Raw genomic sequence first — 24026 nt, 5'->3', positions numbered from 1 at the left:
CCAAAAATGCCACTACTATTTTCTTCAGATTTCACATTGTGGGAGATTAACTGCTTTTTAGGAGTGCTCCAATCTCGTGTCACTTCACTAAGAATGCTTCTGCAGTTAACTGCTCGAATTTTAATACTCTCACGAGAGAGAGAGAGAGAGAGAGAGAGAGAGAGAGAGAGAGAGGGGGGGGGGATACTGTTCTTTGGATCTTTCAGATACTTATGGGCTTCCTTCATCTGTGTTGGATGGAGAGTTGTCTGCTCCTCACAGGTCAGCTACCTGCTTGGTAGCAGGGTGATATTACTAAATCAACTGTGTACTATTCGTACTTGCAGCCAGATGCCCCCATGATTCAGACCCTTTGAAATACTCAGGGAAGTTGTTCCTCATGTACATGCTGTGCTCCTCATAAAGCAACCATGTTGTGAATTCTGTTACAATCCCAGTGCTGCATTCTTCAGTGTGTGACAAGATTTTGTAAATCAAATGAATGGTCACTATCAAAAGTATCAACTACCACCTCGAGACCTACCATGCTGCTAATTTCATATGTTGCTATGCAACTACCGCTAATGTGGTCATTCTTTTCAAAGACTAACTTCTTCAAAGTGCGCAGGTAGGAACTATTCCTTGAGTGCTATATGAAAAAGGTTGTCCACAAGTTTACCCACTGTATAGAAAATGTTTACTTTTGGTTATCTGCTTCATCTTAAAAATATGAACTTATGTATTTTGCACATAAAGTAATCCCAGACTTGATTTTCCCTTTTTTTTTTTTTTTTTTTTTTTTTTTTTTTTTTTTTTTTTTTTTTTTTTTTTTTTTTTTTTAGCCTTAGAAACCCCTGTGTGCTGCTTTTACAGGTATTGTTGAATTGCAAACACGATTATATTGTTACGAAGTTTTAGTATAATTGATTTTCTGCTTTTAGGGGGACAGGCCAGAACCAGAACATGTCAGGAAGCTGTTCATCGGTGGTCTGGACTACCGAACAACAGATGAGTCCCTGAAGAAGCATTTTGAACAATGGGGTGAAATTGTTGACGTTGTAGTCATGAAGGATCCTGGTACAAAGAGGTTAGTGTTAATGAAAGAAGCTATAATTTTCCATATTTTTTCTGTATCATATAAGTTTTTTGTAAATAATGAGCACCTTAGTAATTATACTAATGGGGTGTATGTGTGTCAGAATGTGTAGCATGGAGAAATACGGTAGCAAGGGGTAGAGCACAGTATTACACATACGGTCACAAGTATTTTGGAGGGTATGCTGATAATTTGGTGTTTTTAGTGTTTGTTTCTAGGTCATTTCATGACAACTATTTTACCATTGGTCATATAAATCCACTTAAATACTTCACAAGCCACTATATGGTACGTGATGGTGTGTACCGTGTACCATTACTAATTATTCCATTTCCTTATCCCACTTGCATATGGAGTGAGCAGAAAAGGACTCTGCTTGCCTCCATATGAGCCTTAATTGATCTTACTTTCTTTGCTTTCTGTGTGTGAAATGTAGCTTTGTGCCAATAAAATTGTACTGGCATCAACTGCAAATGGCAGAATGTTGTCTTGCCTCAAGCAATTACCAATTTGAATCTGAAGCATATGACTAATGTTGATTGAACCTACTGGTAACAGATTACAACACTCCTCAGAATTGCTTCAATGTTTCTCTCACTTGAGCAGTACTAAATAATGGAGTACTAATGTTCTATACTTTGTCTCCTTTATAGGTAAACCACACTTTCTTAGAATTGCCAATAAACCAAAGTTGACCATTTGCGTTCCCAACTGTGGACCTTATATGCTTGTTCCAAAGATAAGCCTAGATATTTAATTGGTGTGATGAGAGCAGGCCGCCATTCATATACCAAAATGGAAATTATGTCCAAACATTTCTGTATTCTTCTACAGTCACATAACGTTTACACTTTCCCATGCACTAAGGCATCATGAGCAAATTGTTGTAGATTGCTGCTCACCCTATCTGTCAGATCATTCGTGTACATAAAAGAATGAGAGTGGTCCTATTGTACATTTGTCTATTGCTGCTCACCCTATCTGTCAGATCATTCGTGTACATAAGAGAACGAGAGTGGTCCTATTGTACATTTGTATATAAATACTCTCATCAAGGATAGTATACAAAAGTGGTCCTATCACTTCTGACAAAACCCTTGTCTGACGAATACTCACCGTCACATACTAGGCTCTATTACTTAAAAGTGAAGGCTATGACATTGGGACCACATATTATTTCAAACTTTGCTCGCCTTTAGTAGGCCATTAAAACATAATGGGTCAAGTAGTAAGGTGCACTACTCTGGCAGTTCCGAGAAAATTGCAAGAGAAGTTTCACGCGTCTATTAGGTAACTGATGTATCTGTGTGAAGGTAAGAAATCATTGGGCTCAAGCAGTTAGTGTTTGTAATTTGAAAGAGTTTCATGGATGAGGTGACTGTTCGAAACTCGCTAACACTTATTTTTTAATCACTGGTCCATTATGTCATTTGATAGGTAATATAATGAAATCACATGCGTTTTCATGGAGTTGTAGTAAATTTCATATGTTGGCTATTTCTAATTAAATTTCCAAGGACATGGATCAGGCTTGGAAAGATAGTCAAACCATGATAAAAAGTGATGCAAATGACATTATTCACAACCAGTGATGTAGTAAATCACAATATACTAGACCACAAGAGTAATGTACACTCGTCGGATGTGCTCTAGACATCACACATAGCAGAATGGTATATGTGATACAGACATGGAAAACATTAATTGAAACTGCATTTACATCATCAAATGCAATTTTGCTGCAACTCGTCGGATGTGCTCTAGACATCACACATAGCAGAATGGTATATGTGATACAGACATGGAAAACATTAATTGAAACTGCATTTACATCATCAAATGCAATTTTGCTGCATGTACTGGGAATTTTCTTCAGATAGTTTGGATGCAAACCATGTGCTAGTGCAACATTTTGGCAAATATAGGTGCTTACAGTTGGTGTACAGTGGAATGGATCCTAATAGCATATATATGAAAAGCAGTTTTTCGTTCATTGTCAATCAGAAATGAACAGTTCTGAAAGTGCGTGACCAAGTTTTTTACTTGGCAAAATAAATAAATAAATAAATAAATAAATAAATAAATAAATAAATGGTGCATGGTTGACTTTAACTGTGCAAGTGGGAAGACCATTGATAAAGGTGAGACTTCCTGGCAGATTAAAACTGTGTGCCGGACCGAGACTCGAACTCGGGCTGTGGCTAAGCCGTGTCTGCGCGATATACTTTCTTTCAGGAGTGCTAGTTCTGTAAGGTTGGCAGGAGAGCTTCTGTTAAGTTTGGAAGGTAGGAACTGAGGCACTGGCAGAAGTAAAAAGCTGTGAGGACAGGGCGTGAGTTGTGCTTGGGTAGTTCAGATGGTAGAGCACTTGCCCACGAAAGGCAAAGGCCCCAAGTTCAAGTCTCGGTCCGGCACATAGTTTTAATCTGCCAGGAAGTCTCATATCAGCGCACACTCCGGTGCAGAGTGAATATCTCATACTGGGAACATTGATAAAGGTGTCACCACATAAATCAGGATTCTGGACTTCTTTGCACTTGATATCCAGCACGGTAGCCAGACCGTTGTGGTGGGGTTACCATGTACCCTGGTGGTTGTAGCCCCCTGACCACACAGGGATCGCTCTGCTGATGCTTGCACCGTTAACTCCTCATGTATGCTAAGGGGTAGAGGCCCATTCCCCTGGGGCATCGGGACTCCCGGCTATGGCCATCCTGCCAGGTGGCCTTTGATGCAGCTGGGTGGCACCTGTGGGGAGGGCCCCTGGTCAGAGTGGGTGGCATCAGGGCAGATGACATGCGATAAAGTGTAGTCCATCATCTCTTGCTGGTGGTGAAACACCAGCAGTCTCTGAAGTGTTCACAAGCTCAATTAAACGCACAGAAGTACGAACCCAAATCGTTCCACCCTGGCCACACTATGGGAGGAACATCAGGCTAGGATGTCAGCAGATCTTATTTGCCCCAGTACCTCGTATGTTTGAGAGCTGATGGGAATCTTTAATGACAATGAAGCCTCAGTTTTTTGTTGAGAATTTAGAGGACAAGTTTGGGGCTTGTCCAAAAGGAGATCTGGCATCCTCTGCCCAGTCATGGGCGTTGCTCGCTTGTGACAAGCTGGGGAACGTTTCTGTAACAATCATGCCCCATAAGAACTTAAATATGGTCCAGGGTATCATACTACACAGGGACCTTCTTTTGTAGTCTGACGATGAGCTGCACGCCAATTTAGAGTGGCGAGGTGTACATCTCGTCCGGCGTGCCCACTGGAGTCGGAGGGATAATCAGGTTGCCACGGTTGCCTTCATCTTAACCTTTGAGGGTGATACGTTGCCAGAGGACGTCAAGGTGATGGCCTACCGCTGTGATGTAAAGCCCTATATCTGTCCCCTGATGCAGTGCTTTAAGTGCTGGTAGTTGGGCAATATGTCTTCTCGCTGTACTTCTAGTGTCACATGTCGAGGTTGGGAACACCCATCACATGCCAATTCTCCGTGTGCCCCGCCTACCGTCTGTGCCAACTGTGGAGAGCACCATTTGCCATGCTCGCCAGACTGCAGGATTCTCCAGAAAGAAAGTAAAATCATGGAGTACAAGACCCTGGATCAACTGACGTACGCTGAGGCTAAGAGAAAATTTGAATGCCTGCGTCCTGTGCGTATGACATCGTCTTAGCCACCACTACAACAGTTCTGGCACCATCAGCTCCGCAAACTCCAGTCACCTCTCAGAGCCGGAAGACTACACTACACCTACCCCCTTGATGGTGGCAGGCATTTCCCTCCCTGTTGCTCCTGCACCACCTACTTTTGGAGCAACACCCCCCTCCACTCCCCTCCCACCCCAACCCTCTAGCCCATGGCTTCCAGTTTTCAGCCCCAAAATCTGTCCCCTCTTCCAAGCCGGAGAAGTGTAAGTCGTCTTAGGTTTCTCTCACTAAGAAGGGGTCCCTTGGGTCACTCCCTTTCCAGGTTTCTGCTAGTGGGAAAGATGACACCCACCTGTGTCTGAAGGGCCCAAAAGCAGCTGGTCGTAGGGCTTCATGCTCATCTACAGTCCAGGAGACTTGAGCCAGTGAAGTCCTCCCAGCCAGGGAAACCAAAGGAGCAGCGAGACAAATCCAACAAGAAAACCCCCAAGACCAAGGAAATTGCAGTGGCACACACACACACCACCACTACCTAAAAGCTCTGCGTCTGAGAATGGGGTGGAGATTTCAGCGTCTGCCGAGGACCTAGATCTCACCAGGCCCTCGGACACAATGAATAGAGACTGATTAGGCAATAAGTCAGTGGCAGCAGGTGACTCTGAGGTGTAAAGTACCTCATTAAATGTTCCATGCCTTCCCAGAGGAATTGCGGTGGCTTTTTCCACCACCTGGCTGAGCTACGGCAACTGTTAAGCAGTAAAACTGGTATCTGAATTGCCCTCCAGGAAACCTGGTTCCCGGCAATGCAGAAGACTCCGCGGCTATAAGGGATGTAGTGACTATAATAGTGTCAGGTGGAGTTTTCGTTTATGTGCTAAACTCGGTCTGTAGTGAAACAGTGCCCCTTCAAACCCCTCTTGAAGCAGTGGCTGTCAGAATGATGCCGCAGGAAATAACTGTCTGCAATGTATATCTTCCTCCAGATGGTGCAGTACACCAGAACGTATTGGCTGCACTGATTGATCAACTCCCTAAACCTTTCCTACTTTTATAAGCTTTTAACGCCCATAACCCCTTGTGGGGTGGCACTGTGCGTACTGTCAGAGGCAGAGATGTCGAAACTTCACTGTCTCAGTGTGACCTCTGCCTCTTAAATACTGGGGCCTCCATACATTTCAGTGTGGCTCATGGTAGTTACTTGGTCATTGATTTATCAATTTGCAGGACTTCTCCCATCTATCCACTGGAGAGCACATGACGACCGGTGTGGTATTGACCACTTCTCCATCTTCCTGTCACTGCCCCGGCATCAGGCACACGGACACCTGCCCAGATGGGATTTGAACAAGGCGGACTGGGAACTTTCACCTCTGCTGTCACCACCGAATCTCCCCTGCGTGGGAACATAGTGATGGTTGAGCAGGTGACTACAAGAATTGTTTCTGCATCAGAAAACACAATCCCTTGCTCTTTAGGGTGCCCGAGGTGTAAGGCAGTCCCTTGGTGGTCGCCAGAAGTTGCTGAAGCAATTTAAGGAGTGTCGGTGAACTCTACAGCGGCATAAGCGGCACCCTTACCTGGAGCACCTCATAGCCTTTAAACAGCTCTGTGCCCGTGTTTGCTACCTTATCAAACGATGGAAGCAGGAGCGTTGGGAAGGTGACATATGGCACCTAATGGTCGAGACGTCTCTCTCCCAAGTCTGGGCAAAGGTAAAACGCCTTCTCAGGTACTAGACCTCAACAGGTGTTCCCAGTGTTACCATAAATGGCTTGTTATCTACCGATGCAAACGCGATTGCCGAACACTTTTCTGAGCACTTTGCTTGAGCCTCTGCGTCGGAGAACTACACCCCAGCCTTTCGCACTCTCAAATAGCGGCAGGAAGGAACATTCTGTCATTAACTACATGCCACAGTGAATCCTATAATGCCCCGTTTACAGAGTGGGAGCTCCTTAATGCCCTTGCACATTGCCCTGACGACACAGCTCCTAGTCCTGATCAGATCCACAGCCAGATGATTAAACATGTCTCATCTGACAACAAGTGACATATTCTAGTCATCTACAACTGGACCTGGTGTGATACCATCTTTCCATTACAATGGTGGGAAAGCACCATCGTTCTGGTAATCAAACCCGGCAAAAACCTGCTTGATGTGGAAAGCTATCGGCCTATCAGCCTCAACAACGTTCTTTGTAAGCTGCTGGAACATATGGTATGTCAGTGGTTGGGTTGGGTCAGGTCTTCGAGTCACGTGGCCTACTGGCTCCATGTCAGGGTGGCTTTCGCCAGGGTCGTTCTACCACTGTTAATCTTGTGTCCCTTGAGTCTGCCATCCGAACAGCCTTTTCCAGACAGCAACACGTGGTTGCCGTCTTTTTTTTACTTACGTAAAGCATATGACACAACCTGGTGACATCAAATCCTTGCCACATTGTGCAAGTGGGGTCTCTGGGGGCCCGCTCCCTATTTTTATCCAAAATTTCCTGTCGCTCCGTACTTTTCATGTCCAAGTTGGTGCCTCCCATGGTTCCAGCCATGTCCAGGAGAATGGAGTCCCGCAGGGCTCTGTATTGAATGTGTCTATTTTTAGTGGCCATTAATGATCTGGCAGCAGCTGTAGAGCCCTGCGCCTCACCTTATCTGTATGCAGACGACTTCTGCATTTTTGTACTGCTGCTCCAGTACTGGTGTTGCTGAGCGTCACCTACAGGGAGCCATCCACAAAGTGTAGTCATGGGCTCTAGCCCATGGCTTCCAGTTTTCAGCCGCAAAGTCGTGTGTCGTGCACTTTTGTCGGTCTTATATCATTTATCCAAACCCAGAACTTTACCTTCACGATGATCCACTCACTGTAGTGCAGACGTATATATTCTTAGGACTGGTTTTTGATGCTCAGTTGACTTCGCTTTCTCATCTTCGTCAGCTTAAGTGGAAGTGCTGGCAGGACCTCAATGTTCTCTGTTGCCTGAGCAACATCAATTGGGGTGCAGATAGCTCTACGCTGCTACGGCTCTACAGAATCCTTGTCCAGTCCCAAATTGACTATGGGTGTGTGGTTTATGGTTCGTCAGTGCCCTCAGTGTTGCATTTACTCAACACTGTGCACCACTGTGGGGTTTGAATAGCGACAGGAGCTATTAGGAAGAGTCTGGTGACCAGCATACTGGTGGAGGCTGGGGTCCCTCCACTACAGATCAGATGTGCACAACTGCTTGCCAGTTATGCAGCACAAATTCGTAGTTCTCCTGAGAATCTGAATTACAGTCTCCTTTTCCCGTCCAGCTCCTGCTTCGGCGGCCCAGTTCGGGGCTAATGATTGCGGTTTGCATGCGGTCCCTTCTCTCCGAACTGGAGTCTTTCCCTTTACCACCTCTACTCGCAGTCCATTCACTTACGCCTCCATGGTGTATACCTCGGCTGCAGCTTTGTCTGGACCTTTTGCATGGCCCTAAGGACTCCATTAACCCTGCGGCTCTCCACTGTCACTTCCTTTAGATTCTTGGCATGTTCCGGGGCTCTGAAGCAGTTTACACAGATGTCTCGATGGCTGATGGTAGCGTTGGCTTTGACTACGTTCACGGTTGCCATATTGAACAGCATTCCTTACCGTTGTCTGCAGTGTATTCACTGCAGAGATGGTGGCTATTTCTCGTGCACTCCAGTATCTCCGTTCATGCCCTGGGGAGTCTTTCCTATTATGTACTGACTCCTTGAGCAGCCTGAAAACTATCGACCAGTGCTACCCTTGTCATTCTTTGGTAGTGTCCATCCAGGAGTCCATCTATGCCCTGGATCAGTCCAGTTGTTCAGTGGTGTTCGTCTGGACCCCTGGTCACATCAGAATCCCAGGAAATGAACTTGCTGACAGGCTGGTCAAACAGACTATGTGGAAACCACTTCTGGAGATGGGTATCCCCGCAACTGACCTGCGTTCGTTATTACATCGTAAGGTTTAAAAGCTTTGGGAGACCAAATTGCAAATTCTCAGTACGCACAACAAACTATGCGCCATTAAGGGGACCACAACTGTGTGGAAGTCTTCGGTGTGGGCTTCTCACCAGGACTCCGTGGTTCTCTGCCAGCGCTGCATTCGCAGTGCCTGGGCGACCCACAACTACCTCCTGTGCTGTGAAGACCCACCTCAGTGTCAGTGCGGCACCTGGTTGACAGTGGCCCATGTTCTTCTGCTCTGTCCTCCTTTGTTTGTCTTGTGACTTCATCTTCGGTTGACGGACTCATTACCATTGATTTTAGCAGACAATGCCTCATCGGCTGATTTGGTTTTACGTTTCATCCATGAGATAGGGTTTTATAATTTGATTTGAGTTTCAGCGCATGTCCTTTGTCCCTCTGTGTCGTCCACTCCAGTGCTTTTAGGGTGGAGGTTTTATTGTGTTGCAGGGTGGCTGGCTTTTTCTTTTTATTTTCGTGGTCGGCCAGCCACTGTATTCTGCTTCCTTGTTTTACTTTGTTCTGACTGTTCCTTGCATCTCTATTTTCCTGTCCTCTTTTGTTCCTTGTAGTGTTCGTTGCATTAGGAACAAGGGAATGATGACCTTGTGGTTTTGTTCCTTTGCCCCTCTTTTAAACCAACCAAATCAGGATTCATTTGATGCCCAAGAATCTATGATTAGGAAAAATTCTCTCTTACTACATTAGGTGGCATGACACTAGTGAAAATGAACTGTAGAGCTGTGTGGCAAGGTTCCCATACTTTCAACAAGTTACAATGACTTTTGTAAAGTCTGTTGTTAATTTCTTAAAAGTTTGTTGCATTTTTGGTCCAAACTTACCTGTAGTCTCTCACAAACACGTACAGTGTAAACTCACCAGACACCATTATCGCATATTTGCTGTGTTAGTGTGTTACCAAGTTCATATTGTGCCTTGTAGCATACATTTTTTTTTTTTTTTTTTTTGATTTTTCAGTGAGAGTTCTGTTTTAAGTTGACTGGTACTGGCAGCCTGTCTGGTCTGTATCGATCACCAATTTTTTGTTGAACTTGGGCATAAAGTCCTTCATCTGCAGTTGAAACAGAAAGTTTCCAGTGTTTCTTCCCCCAATTCACAGATTCCCTGTTACTTACAAATGTCATGATCTTCCTCTGCTGAATTCTGTGTTATTGATTGAATTTCTTAGCCCATGAAAGCGATGCTTTGAAGATGATGCCCTCAGATTGAAATTGGCGTGCAGCTGCCAAAACCCACTGCTGTAAAATCCTGGTTGTTACCTGAAACATAAAATCAAAGTTGCATATCATGGTCATAATCTGTTGTTAAAATACCCAGCTAAATTTGTGGTCACACGTAATGTCATGTCGACAGACAAATATTTTCATAAAGTGCAGTGGATACTACTACCACTACTTCCACGGTATATAAACTGCCTTTTTGGTATAAATGCCATACCTCATTAAATACTTTGGAGCTTTCTACGTGGGTTTCGTCCAGCTCTCTTCAGAGTACAGTTTGAGTGACAGCTTTCCTGGAGGGCAGTAAATTTATGGATGTTGTTAAAAAAGCTTCAGCAATTTACTGTTAAAATTTTGATGTTTGAAATTCCTTTACTTTGTGTGCAGTCTGATTTTGCTCTGTGCATATCGACTGGAGAGTGTTCATCGGAAGACATCAAACTACAACCTATGCTAAAAAAAATGTGCACTCCACAAGTACTCTGCTACCAAGTAACTTCTTCTTTTGTGTACAGCACCCCAAATCTATTGACAGTCCTAAAATTCTCCACACCATAATGCAGGGCCAGAGATCTGCAACCTTGGAGGTCATAGAATCTGTGGAGCTTCTGGTTGGACCCTCCAGTAGGCTTCAAGCCAAATCCTGATCAGTTCTGGACACCATACTGCAAACTATAATCTTTCACCAAGTGAGTGAGGCCAGCAGCTTTCACTTCGGCCATCACTCTTGAAGAACTGCAGGTAGGCTCAGATCCAACACGTCATTGGTGCCAAGATTAGCCATGACTTGCAGATGACTGTGGCCTGCACCCTGGATAGTTGCAAGTATGGGTTTCTCCATATCTCTGATGTGGCCTTCACCCAGCCTAAGAGTTCTTTCCAGCCCTGGATGCTATTTCTGTAACTAGCAAACCCTGTCCCCATGTGGCTGCTTCGACCCTGTTGGGGTAGTGGCCACTTGGCCCACTAACAGAGTGAACTGGCAAGGCCAGGCAGCTGGTCCCCAAATACCCCCCCCCCCCCCCCCCCCAAATTGGGTTAGCTATTAGGTGTCTTTGCAGTAGAGACTGTGGGTGAAACAATTGATACTTGAGATGTGCCATGTCAGCTTTTCTGCTGTCACAACATGCTGAAGCAGCAACCTGCAAATGGCTGACCACGGCTGAAATTATTTTCATTGGATTGCGAACTGCAGCTAGCTACTCCCGAGTTGGCACACAGCATGCACACTTCCTATTCAATCTACTACCAAAATTCAAATGAAAAAATAGTTAACAATTAGATAATGAACCCTGTTGTCTTTTAGAAATGGATTTACACTACCAAACTTGTTTGGAAAAACAAAAACAAAAAAATGCGAACCCAAGCTACTAGGAACTACTGACGTCATTGTCACTGACAGTAGTTCACTGCCTGCTGATATCAAGTAATGCAGCTGAAAATTACACTACATAATTACATAACTCACTTAGTTAACAAATATGCAAACTCTTACAACAAAATAAATAGCACTGCTAAAAACAGATAAACAATCACTCTTCACTTCTGCTCAGCCTGTAAGAATACCACTAAACTAACAATGTATACAACCTGTGTACAGACGATAAGCTGCTGCTGAACTCCTCTGCTATAAGACTGTTACTCTGTTTGGTATTGGTAACGGAGGAAGGGAAGAGCTTTTACATAAACAAATAAGCAAAATAGTGTTCATTGTGTACATGTATTTGAGTAGTAGCAGAAATGATGGGGATGTAAAGTGGGACTAATAGAGAAAGTGAGCAATTAGGCTGGGTAACAGTATTCTGTCTGTACAGAATATATAGCATGCCAAACTTGGTTTGTGTACATCAGTTTTTCCTTATGTACAACTGGTCCAAAATGAGGGCAGAGGTCTTCTGCTATGTCTGTTTGTCATCTATACCTTTATTTTTGCTTTTGTTTTTATATTCCTTCATTATCTCCTCAGTTTATTACCTCCGAGTTTTCCCAAAACTATTGAACTGCTCGTGGGAGGTTCACTCTTTGATATTTATAATATGTAATTATTGTCAACTCTTTAATTTTGTTGTCAAGGCACAGATTACAGTCCCCCCTCTGTCCCTCTGTCCCCCCTCTGTGTGTGTGTGTGTGTGTGTGTGTGTGTGTGTGTGTGTTTTTTAAGTTGATTTGAAAATTCAAGATAAGGCAAAGATATAATGGTTGGTGTTTCATTTAGTGATGTTCTTCAAACATATTGGTCTTATAGTAGCAAACCTATTTAGCTTAAACCTGTAGTTTATTCCTGTAGGCTCGATTATCATTTTCAATTTCTTACTTTGAATTTGGGAGATGCAATATTTATATTGTTGCCTGTAGGTCCCGTGGCTTTGGTTTCATCACATATTCAAGGGCACACATGGTGGATGATGCACAAGCTGCACGGCCTCATAAAGTGGACGGGCGTGAGGTGGAACCAAAACGTGCAGTTCCTCGCACAGAAATTGGCAGGCCAGAAGCTGGTGCTACAGTGAAAAAGTTATTTGTTGGTGGCCTCAAAGAAGAGGTGGAAGAAGATGACCTTCGTGAATATTTCCAACAGTTTGGGACTATTGTGTCATGTGCAATTGTTCTTGATAAAGAAACAAGGAAAAAGAGGGGCTTCGGTTTTGTAGAGTTTGATGATTATGATCCAGTTGACAAAATATGTCGTAAGTACTTTTTTATTCATTTTGGATTGTAATTAGAATAGTTGCAGCAACCAGATTTTTATTACTCGCGCAATTTGTGGTAAACTGTGCTGAAAACTAAGAATTGTATTTGTAGGTATCAGCAGCTAACTTTTTGAAATGGTTCTTGGAGTATACAATTTTCTGTGAAAGGTATCTGTATAATTACTGTGATGTCTGCCTGGACTGCTTTTGATGAAATGCCTCTTTGCAGAGGCCTGGTTGGTAGAACATTTTCACATGGAAATGGATCTTCGTTCAGTTAGCTGGTTCAAGTGGACAGTGCAAACCTTTCAAACAATCTGGTTCCTGTGAATAGTGCACACCTTAAAAATAATAATGGAAAACCTAAAGTGAATGACTGGTTAGTGGACAACCTTATGGACACCTGCTGCAACTCATTTATATTATGCTGGCTCAGCCTGATTCGTTAGCCTTTTTTGCATATGAGATTGTTTCCAGTTTTTCTTTGGAAAAGGCTGCTGTTGGGGCAACTATCTGAAAACAATGCAAATTAACTGATGAAGGCATTAAATGCTCTAGATATCTTGGAATCAAACAATGAAAAATCCAGGATGGAATGTAACTATATTAGGGAAGGAAAGTTGCTACTCCATACATAGCGGAGATGCTGAGTCGCAGATAGGCACAACAAAAAGATTCTCACAATTATAGCTTTCAGCCATTAAGGTCTTTGTCAAGAACACATGCACATGCATGCAATTTACTCACAAGACTGCAGTCTCAGGCAACTGAAACCACACATTATTAGGATCTTTGTTGTACCGATAGGCTCTCTGCTATATGGTAAGTAGCAACTTTCCTTCTCTAATATTGTTAGAGATCTTGGAATCTGACTTGTGAATTGTAGATAATCACGTAATGCATCATCTGATGAGCAGCCAAAATTGTGTGTTTGAAATTAATTTTACTTAGATTTAAAACCTATTGAAGGAACTCAGTCTTGTAAATGACCTGGAAAAGTGTGCTTGCAGTAGAAACATAAAATTTTTAAAATACTTCTCATAGTATTGCAGAACAAATAGGTCAAGGACTGAAGTCGATATAGAACATCTAAAACAGGGACAATCATTGTGCCTATATAAACCAAGCTTTAAAAATTTATTTCGCTATGTTACTTGGCTGAGAGACTATCTCTATTGTGAGAGAACTAAAGGTAGTGGCAATACCGGTCAAGAACTGACATAACGTAGCTTTCTAATGATGATTTTTAGATGGGCTCTAGAATCGGCAGTGCATGATACACTATGCGGTCTACTAGCTCCTGTTCCTTTGCTTAAGCTGTTGCGAATCTCGTTGTCATTTTAAACCTTCCAAACCAGATCAGAGCCGCAGTTAATCACTGATAGGTCAACATGGCCACTGTTCTTACTTACACTGGAAAATTGTCAATTGCAGGAGGTTTGAACTCTGCTCCATGGGGTGTGGGTTCTGTCAGCTCACCTGCAGGCAGATGCAGGTGGCTAGGCTACTAAGATACGAAAGTTGAATAATAGAACATGGTTCTTGTTAACATGACAGTTTGAATTGGAGAAATGTTTCAATTAAATGCTTATATTAACTCTCAATTAAGTGTACATCATACTCCTCCTTGCAGGTCTCCACTTCACACCCAAGTTATTGACTACAATTTCATCCTTTTCCTTTGCTCATTAGCATGTGTGTCTGCATTGCTTGACATCAAAATTGGTAAAGGCACCAATTTCCTCCAAATATTCTCTCTTGAAACAGACAATTTGTCATCAAATATCTTAACTTCACACTTTACACAATATGAAAACTGGCGGGCAAGCTACCTATTACTGCTGCATGTTAACGAAGTCTTGCACACACAAACTTACAGTGAAACATGTTACACAGTCTTAATCTGTCTACACCTGAAGAAGTAAGCAGTGCCCGTAAGAAATCTGCCAAATGAACTGTATGTTCAGTTAACTGGGTATATTTGAATGTAGTATTCAGGGATTGGTCAATTAGATTATGAATCTCATCCACAAAGCTACTCAGACATCTATTGGTCATCAGGACAACTAAGTCATTACTGTCCTGCCAGATTATTCATACAAAAGTGTTTCCCAAGGTAGTCTTTATTATTACCACCACCTCTTCCCCCCCCCCCCTCCCCCTTCCAAAGTGCGTGCGCGCACACACACACACACACACACACACACACACACACACACACACACACACACAGATACACCTAACTTTTTAGTAATTTTGAAAAACATCCTTAAGAATTTTGGGGAAATTTTTGACCATTTAATTTTAGAAATTTTAATACTTCTAATGGTCTTCAGATAACAAGAGACAGTGTGGTACTGGGGTGCAAGACTCGCCCGTCTCTTGCAGTTGACTCACATATTGCGTGCAGCCTATCTTCTTCTCGGGTCAGACGGCTGCGTCGATCTTCACCTGGAAACACACATTCTTCTCCAAAGACTTTAGCTGGTTAAGGGAATTTCAAAATAGACTGATTCTGTGCTCTCAGGATACTTTTGTTCAACTGTTATATTTTCAGCTCCACAATAAAAAAACTTAACAAATTTCACGCAAGCGTTCAACTCTCTAGAGTCGACCACGTTTTGGACCATTAGAAACTAACAGATACAATTATAATGTTACACCATCAAAGAATAGAGCGTGCTTGCTCTTTGTATGCCGTATTCTCCCAATACACGTCCATCCTGCATGCGTGCACCGCCCCTGCTGCTCCCTTCCACACACACACACACACACACACACACACACACACACACACACACACACACACGAGAGAGAGAGAGAGAGAGAGAGAGAGAGAGAGAGAGAGAGAGAGAGAGAGACTGGCAGTGAGGTAAGGTAGACCCATCCCCACTCTCTCTCTTGTACTTAAAATATCAGGTGTCAGAGACGGTGGAAAGCTGAGTGTCTCTAGAATTTACACTGAAATTCTTGAGGCACTACATACTTAATCATGAAAATACTGTTTTTTACTTTTTGTCTGTGTGAGACTTTCCCAAAAAGATTGCATTATACCATTAAAAATACTCAGTAAAGTAGAAACAAGCTGCCATAAAGGAAACTCAAATGACTTGCAGCATATTTCATTAATTACGCAATAAATGAGTGTAGACATATACTCTCAAAAGGACTTAATGGCACTATCAGAATATTGTGGAAACTGAGGTTGCTATACTCATGATGAAGAGTACAAGAAAACTGTTGTTGTGGTCTTCAGTCCTGAGACTGGTTTGATGCAGCTCTCCATGCTACTCTATCCTGTGCAAGCGTTTTCATCTCCCAGTACCTACTGCAACCTACATCCTTCTGAATCTGCTTAGTGTATTCATCTCGTGGTCTCCCTCTACGATTTTTACCCTCCACGCTGCCCTCCAATACTAAATTGGTGATCCCTTGATGCCTCAGAACATGCCCTACCAACCGATCCCTTCTTCTGGTCAAGTTGTGCCACAAACTTCTCTTCTCCCCAATCCTATTCAATACTTCCTCATTAGTTACATGATCTACCCATCTAATCTTCAGCATTCTTCTGTAGCACCACATTTCGAAAGCTTCTATTCTCTTCTTGTCCATACTAGTTATCGTCCATGTTTCACTTCCATACATGGCTACACTCCATACGAATACTTTCAGAAATGACTTCCTGACACTTAAATCAATACTGGATGTTAACAAATTTCTCTTCTTCAGAAACGCTTTCCTTGCCATTGCCAGTCTACATTTTATATCCTCTCTACTTCGACCATCATCAGTTATTTTGCTCCCCAAATAGCAAAACTCCTTTACTACTTTAAGTGCCTCATTTCCTAATCTAATTCCCTCAGCATCACCCGACTTAATTAGACTACATTCCATTATCCTTGTTTCGCTTTTATTGATGTTCATCTTATATCCTCCTTTCAAGACACTGTCCATTCCATTCAACTGCTCTTCCAAGTCCTTTGCTGTCTCTGACAGAATTACAATGTCATCGGCGAACCTCAAAGTTTTTATTTCTTCTCCATGAATTTTAATACCTACTCCGAATTTTTCTTTTGTTTCCTTTACTGCTTGCTCAATATACAGATTGAACAACATCGGGGAGAGGCTACAACCCTGTCTTACTCCCTTCCCAACCACTGCTTCCCTTTCATGTCCCTCGACTCTTATAACTGCCATCTGGTTTCTGTACAAATTGTAAATAGCCTTTCGCTCCCTGTATTTTACCCCTGCCACGTTTAGAATTTGAAAGAGAGTATTCCAGTCAACATTGTCAAAAGCTTTCTCTAAGTCTACAAATGCTAGAAACGTAGGTTTGCCTTTCCTTAATCTTTCTTCTAAGATAAGTCGTAAGGTCAGTATTGCCTCACGTGTTCCAGTGTTTCTACGGAATCCAAACTGATCTTCCCCGAGGTTGGCTTCTACTAGTTTTTCCATTCGTCTGTAAAGAATTCGTGTTAGTATTTTGCAGCTGTGACTTATTAAGCTGATAGTTCGGTAATTTTCACATCTGTCAACACCAGCCTTCTTTGGGATTGGAATTATTATATTCTTCTTGAAGTCTGAGGGTATTTCGCCTGTTTCATACATCTTGCTCACCAGATGGTAGAGTTTTGTCAGGACTGGCTCTCCCACGGCCGTCAGTAGTTCCAATGGAATATTGTCTACTCCGGGGGCCTTGTTTCGACTCAGGTCTTTCAGTGCTCTGTCAAACTCTTCACGCAGTATCGTATCTCCCATTTCATCTTCATCTACATCCTCTTCCATTTCCATAATATTGTCCTCAAGTACATCGCCCTTGTATAGACCCTCTATATACTCCTTCCACCTTTCTGCTTTCCCTTCTTTGCTTAGCACTGGGTTTCCATCTGAGCTCTTGATATTCATACAAGTCGTTCTCTTATCTCCAAAGGTCTCTTTAATTTTCCTGTAGGCGGTATCTATCTTACCCCTAGTGAGATAGGCCTCTACATCCTTACATTTGTCCTCTAGCCATCCCTGCTTAGCCATTTTGCACTTCCTGTCGATCTCATTTTTGAGACGTTTGTATTCCTTTTTGCCTGTTTCACTTACTGCATTTTTATATTTTCTCCTTTCATCAATTAAATTCAATATTTCTTCTGTTACCCAAGGATTTCTACTAGCCCTCGTCTTTTTACCTACTTGATCCTCTGCTGCCTTCACTACTTCATCCCTCAAAGCTACCCATTCTTCTTCTACTGTATTTATTTCCCCCATTCCTGTCAATTGCTCCCTTATGCTCTCCCTGAATCTCTGTACAACCTCTGGTTCTTTTAGTTTATCCAGGTCCCATCTCCTTAAATTCCCACCTTTTTGCAGTTTCTTCAGTTTTAATCTACAGGTCATAACCAATAGATTGTGGTCAGAGTCCACATCTGCCCCTGGAAATGTCTTACAATTTAAAACCTGGTTCCTAAATCTCTGTCTTACCATTATATAATCTATCTGATACCTTTTAGTATCTCCAGGGTTCTTCCATGTATACAACCTTCTTTCATGATTCTTAAACCAAGTGTTAGTTATGATTATGTTGTGCTCTGTGCAAAATTCTACCAGGCGGCTTCCTCTTTCATTTCTGTCCCCCAATCCATATTCACCTACTATGTTTCCTTCTCTCCCTTTTCCTACACTCGAATTCCAGTCACCCATGACTATTAAATTTTCGTCTCCCTTCACAATCTGAATAATTTCTTTTATTTCATCATACATTTCTTCAATTTCTTCGTCATCTGCAGAGCTAGTTGGCATATAAACTTGTACTACTGTAGTAGGTGTGGGCTTCGTATCTATCTTGGCCACAATAATGCGTTCACTATGCTGTTTGTAGTAGCTTACCCGCATTCCTATTTTCCTATTCATTATTAAACCTACTCCTGCATTCCCCCTATTTGATTTTGTGTTTATAACCCTGTAGTCACCTGACCAGAAGTCTTGTTCCTCCTGCCACCGAACTTCACTAATTCCCACTATATCTAACTTCAACCTATCCATTTCCCTTTTTAAATTTTCTAACCTACCTGCCCGATTAAGGGATCTGACATTCCACGCTCCGATCCGTAGAACACCAGTTTTCTTTCTCCTGATAACGACATCCTCTTGAGTAGTCCCCGCCCGGAGATCCGAATGGGGGACTATTTTACCTCCGGAATATTTTACCCAAGAGGACGCCATCATCATGTAATCATACAGTAAAGCTGCATGCCCTCGGGAAAAATTACGGCTGTAGTTTCCCCTTGCTTTCAGCCGTTCGCAGTACCAGCACAGCAAGGCCGTTTTGGTTATTGTTACAAGGCCAGATCAGTCAATCATCCAGACTGTTGCCCTTGCAACTACTGAAAAGGCTGCTGCCCCTCTTCAGGAACCACACGTTTGTCTGGCCTCTCAACAGATACCCCTCCGTTGTGGTTGCACCTACGGTACGGCTATCTGTATCGCTGAGGCACGCAAGCCTCCCCACCAACGGCAAGGTCCATGGTTCATGGGGGGGACAAGAAAACTAATAGTGAGAAAAAATTAGTGTGTCTTCAAAAAGGGCAATAATTTCCAATCGGTTCTTTGGGTGAACATCTATAAGAAAATACTAGGAAGTTCTGAACATATGTGAAGTCAATGAACAAATCCAATAAACTTACAAACTAATCTTTTATATATTATAATGGTGTTGGAAATATCAAATTGTAGATTACAAATTCTGTTAAGCATGAAAAAAACAGGCTCACCAATGTTTGGAAAGTGTCTGTGTATGTGTACTCACAGCCAGTGCGCCCCCCCCCCTCTCTCTCTCTCTCTCTCTCTCTCTCTCTCTCTCTCTCTCTCTCTCTCTCTCTCTCCCCTCCCCCCCTCCCCCTCCCCCTCCCTCTCCCTCTTCTGTCCTCCAAATGTTGCCTCTTGGAACAGACCATTTGCCATTAAATAACACGCTGCACATTTTACACAATAGTCACTCTAAATTTCTGTTAATCTTACGGTTTTTCAGTTTCAAGAAATCACCAGATTAATGGAAAACACATAGATGTGAAAAAAGCATTGCCAAAGGGTGATGTAGGATTGAGCCGTGGAGGACCTGGGGGGCGTGGAATGGACGGACCCCGAGGAGGAGGAGGAATGGGTGGTGGAAGTAGTTGGGGTGCCCGTGGTGGCAGAGGAGACTGGGGCAATGGCCCTGGTTTTGGAGGAGGATTTGATGGTGGCAGAGGCATGGATGATGGTTGGAGAGGTAAGTGCAGTAATATAATAATGTTTTGTTCTATGTTCTGTAATATTTAGTGGTAGATAACATTATTTCCATACCTCACTTGTGTACTCTTCTATTTATGATGATGCCACATGTGCGAATGCACTATAATAGAATGAAAAATAGTTTCATGGGGCTATTAGAGGTTGTGTTTTTTCATTTGATTTAGTTAGGTGTCATTCAAAAGCCTCACCTGGAAACAGATTGTATTCAAAGATTTTCGCTCTGTTTGCTTTTTTAACACTTTTTCTCACACCTTTCTTGGCTTTTTAAATTGTGGTTCCCACTTTGGGTTTGACCTCCAGTTTCCAAATTTTACGAAAGTGTGGGCTGTTTGGGAAGGACGCCTTACTGTTGGGTATTAACTCTCCACTGTGCCTTCCCAGGGAGTCCACAACTCTTTTGCGGATACGTGTGTGTCGAGCACGGGGCACGAGCTATTGCAGCTCTTTCCTTTCCGGGTTGCATACCTTCCCTTTCCACATCCATCCCTGTCCCCAATGCTTCCCCACACCTCCTGCCCCTTCCTTTCCCCTTCCCCTTTTCCCTCTCTTTGGGAGTATGTTTTGCTCCTAGGTCCGGAGACGGATGCTTGTGAATGTATGATCCGGTTTCTTTTCTTTTATCTCTCTAATGGAAAGTCTCTGTCCTTCCTTTGTTCTTATCTTTTCCTTTGTTCTTATCTTTTCCTTTGTTCTTATCTTTTCCTTTGTTCTTATCTTTTCCTTTGTTCTTATCTTTTCCTTTGTTCTTATCTTTTCCTTTGTTCTTATCTTTTCCTTTGTTCTTATCTTTTCCTTTGTTCTTATCTTTTCCTTTGTTCTTATCTTTTCCTTTGTTCTTATCTTTTCCTTTGTTCTTATCTTTTCCTTTGTCCTTATCTTTTCCTTTGTCCTTATCTTTTCCTTTGTCCTTATCTTTTCCTTTGTCCTTATCTTTTCCTTTGTCCTTATCTTTTCCTTTGTCCTTATCTTTTCCTTTGTCCTTATCTTTTCCTTTGTCCTTATCTTTTCCTTTGTCCTTATCTTTTCCTTTGTCCTTATCTTTTCCTTTGTCCTTATCTTTTCCTTTGTCCTTATCTTTTCCTTTGTCCTTATCTTTTCCTTTGTCCTTATCTTTTCCTTTGTCCTTAACTTTTCCTTTGTCCTTATCTTTTCCTTTGTCCTTAACTTTTCCTTTGTCCTTAACTTTTCCTTTGTCCTTAACTTTTCCTTTGTCCTTAACTTTTCCTTTGTCCTTAACTTTTCCTTTGTCCTTAACTTTTCCTTTGTCCTTAACTTTTCCTTTGTCCTTAACTTTTCCTTTGTCCTTAACTTTTCCTTTGTCCTTAACTTTTCCTTTGTCCTTAACTTTTCCTTTGTCCTTAACTTTTCCTTTGTCCTTAACTTTTCCTTTGTCCTTAACTTTTCCTTTGTCCTTAACTTTTCCTTTGTCCTTAACTTTTCCTTTGTCCTTAACTTTTCCTTTGTCCTTAACTTTTCCTTTGTCCTTAACTTTTCCTTTGTCCTTAACTTTTCCTTTGTCCTTAACTTTTCCTTTGTCCTTAACTTTTCCTTTGTCCTTAACTTTTCCTTTGTCCTTAACTTTTCCTTTGTCCTTAACTTTTCCTTTGTCCTTAACTTTTCCTTTGTCCTTAACTTTTCCTTTGTCCTTAACTTTTCCTTTGTCCTTAACTTTTCCTTTGTCCTTAACTTTTCCTTTGTCCTTAACTTTTCCTTTGTCCTTAACTTTTCCTTTGTCCTTAACTTTTCCTTTGTCCTTAACTTTTCCTTTGTCCTTAACTTTTCCTTTGTCCTTAACTTTTCCTTTGTCCTTAACTTTTCCTTTGTCCTTAACTTTTCCTTTGTCCTTAACTTTTCCTTTGTCCTTAACTTTTCCTTTGTCCTTAACTTTTCCTTTGTCCTTAACTTTTCCTTTGTCCTTAACTTTTCCTTTGTCCTTAACTTTTCCTTTGTCCTTAACTTTTCCTTTGTCCTTAACTTTTCCTTTGTCCTTAACTTTTCCTTTGTCCTTAACTTTTCCTTTGTCCTTAACTTTTCCTTTGTCCTTAACTTTTCCTTTGTCCTTAACTTTTCCTTTGTCCTTAACTTTTCCTTTGTCCTTAACTTTTCCTTTGTCCTTAACTTTTCCTTTGTCCTTAACTTTTCCTTTGTCCTTAACTTTTCCTTTGTCCTTAACTTTTCCTTTGTCCTTAACTTTTCCTTTGTCCTTAACTTTTCCTTTGTCCTTAACTTTTCCTTTGTCCTTAACTTTTCCTTTGTCCTTAACTTTTCCTTTGTCCTTAACTTTTCCTTTGTCCTTAACTTTTCCTTTGTCCTTAACTTTTCCTTTGTCCTTAACTTTTCCTTTGTCCTTAACTTTTCCTTTGTCCTTAACTTTTCCTTTGTCCTTAACTTTTCCTTTGTCCTTAACTTTTCCTTTGTCCTTAACTTTTCCTTTGTCCTTAACTTTTCCTTTGTCCTTAACTTTTCCTTTGTCCTTAACTTTTCCTTTGTCCTTAACTTTTCCTTTGTCCTTAACTTTTCCTTTGTCCTTAACTTTTCCTTTGTCCTTAACTTTTCCTTTGTCCTTAACTTTTCCTTTGTCCTTAACTTTTCCTTTGTCCTTAACTTTTCCTTTGTCCTTAACTTTTCCTTTGTCCTTAACTTTTCCTTTGTCCTTAACTTTTCCTTTGTCCTTAACTTTTCCTTTGTCCTTAACTTTTCCTTTGTCCTTAACTTTTCCTTTGTCCTTAACTTTTCCTTTGTCCTTAACTTTTCCTTTGTCCTTAACTTTTCCTTTGTCCTTAACTTTTCCTTTGTCCTTAACTTTTCCTTTGTCCTTAACTTTTCCTTTGTCCTTAACTTTTCCTTTGTCCTTAACTTTTCCTTTGTCCTTAACTTTTCCTTTGTCCTTAACTTTTCCTTTGTCCTTAACTTTTCCTTTGTCCTTAACTTTTCCTTTGTCCTTAACTTTTCCTTTGTCCTTAACTTTTCCTTTGTCCTTAACTTTTCCTTTGTCCTTAACTTTTCCTTTGTCCTTAACTTTTCCTTTGTCCTTAACTTTTCCTTTGTCCTTAACTTTTCCTTTGTCCTTAACTTTTCCTTTGTCCTTAACTTTTCCTTTGTCCTTAACTTTTCCTTTGTCCTTAACTTTTCCTTTGTCCTTAACTTTTCCTTTGTCCTTAACTTTTCCTTTGTCCTTAACTTTTCCTTTGTCCTTAACTTTTCCTTTGTCCTTAACTTTTCCTTTGTCCTTAACTTTTCCTTTGTCCTTAACTTTTCCTTTGTCCTTAACTTTTCCTTTGTCCTTAACTTTTCCTTCTCTGCTGTGGTGATTGAGAATTCTTCTCTTCTTTCCTTTTCTTTGTTCCTCCATTTCTCTCTTTCCTGTGCATGTCTGGAGGCCAACCCTCCACCCTCCCACACATAGCTGGTGATGGGATAACGCGTAAATCCCCGCCCAGGGTAGACAAGTAGAACACTTACCCCCTGTGGGTCCGGGGTATGAATAGGCCCGAGGTATTCCTGCCTGTCGTAAGAGGCGACTAAAAGGAGTTTCAACCGTTTCGGCCTTCCATGTGATGGCCCCCCTTGGGGTTTGACCTCCATTTTTCAAAATTCTGCAGAAGTACGAGCCTTTTGGGGAAGGACGCCTTACGTGGTGTACCACTGGTCCTCAGTGCACTAAGACCTTGGCACTCAGCATTGTACTGGCGTTGTAACCATACCCACTATTCCTCAAATTGGGCCTAAACGCCTGATGGGTTGTACAAGTTACGCCCATAGTGCGTCCCCATCTGCACCTACGATCATGATGGACTTCCCATGGCACCAGAAATCCAGCACGGTAGCCAGCCCGTTGTGGTGGGGTCGTCATGTACCCTCTAGGTTGTAGCCCCCTGACAACACAGGGGTCGTACTGCCGATACCTGAGCTGCACCCTCCCCACGTCGGCCAAGGAGTAGATGCCAGTCTCCTTGGGGCATCAGGACTCCCGGCAACGGTCATCCTGCCAGGTGGCCCTTGCTGAGGCTGGGTGGCGCCCGTGGGGAGAGCCCCTGGTCGGAGTGGATGGTATCGGGATGGATGTTTCGGAGATGAAACGTCAACACATATCAGGTCACTCTGCGGCAGAGTCTTTCGAAAGGAAAGGTACTGTCT

The 24026-nt window shown here is 42.3% G+C and overlaps 1 protein-coding gene across 2 annotated transcripts in view; it reads left to right on the top strand.

The window, feature by feature from the left end:
• The window catches only part of LOC124619771 (heterogeneous nuclear ribonucleoprotein A1, A2/B1 homolog), a 55343-nt gene that overhangs the window by 5128 nt on the left and 26189 nt on the right, over nucleotides 1-24026 (top strand). For both annotated transcript variants that reach the window (XM_047146354.1, XM_047146353.1), the window contains exons 2-4: nucleotides 921-1066; nucleotides 12277-12608; nucleotides 19627-19866. In XM_047146354.1, the coding sequence (XP_047002310.1) occupies nucleotides 921-1066; nucleotides 12277-12608; nucleotides 19627-19866 (718 nt within the window). The remainder of the gene's footprint in view (nucleotides 1-920; nucleotides 1067-12276; nucleotides 12609-19626; nucleotides 19867-24026) is intronic.

Source organism: Schistocerca americana, chromosome 6 (genome assembly GCF_021461395.2).
Source record: "Schistocerca americana isolate TAMUIC-IGC-003095 chromosome 6, iqSchAmer2.1, whole genome shotgun sequence".
Lineage (NCBI taxonomy): Eukaryota > Metazoa > Arthropoda > Insecta > Orthoptera > Acrididae > Schistocerca > Schistocerca americana.
This window is presented reverse-complemented; position numbering and strand designations above follow the sequence as displayed.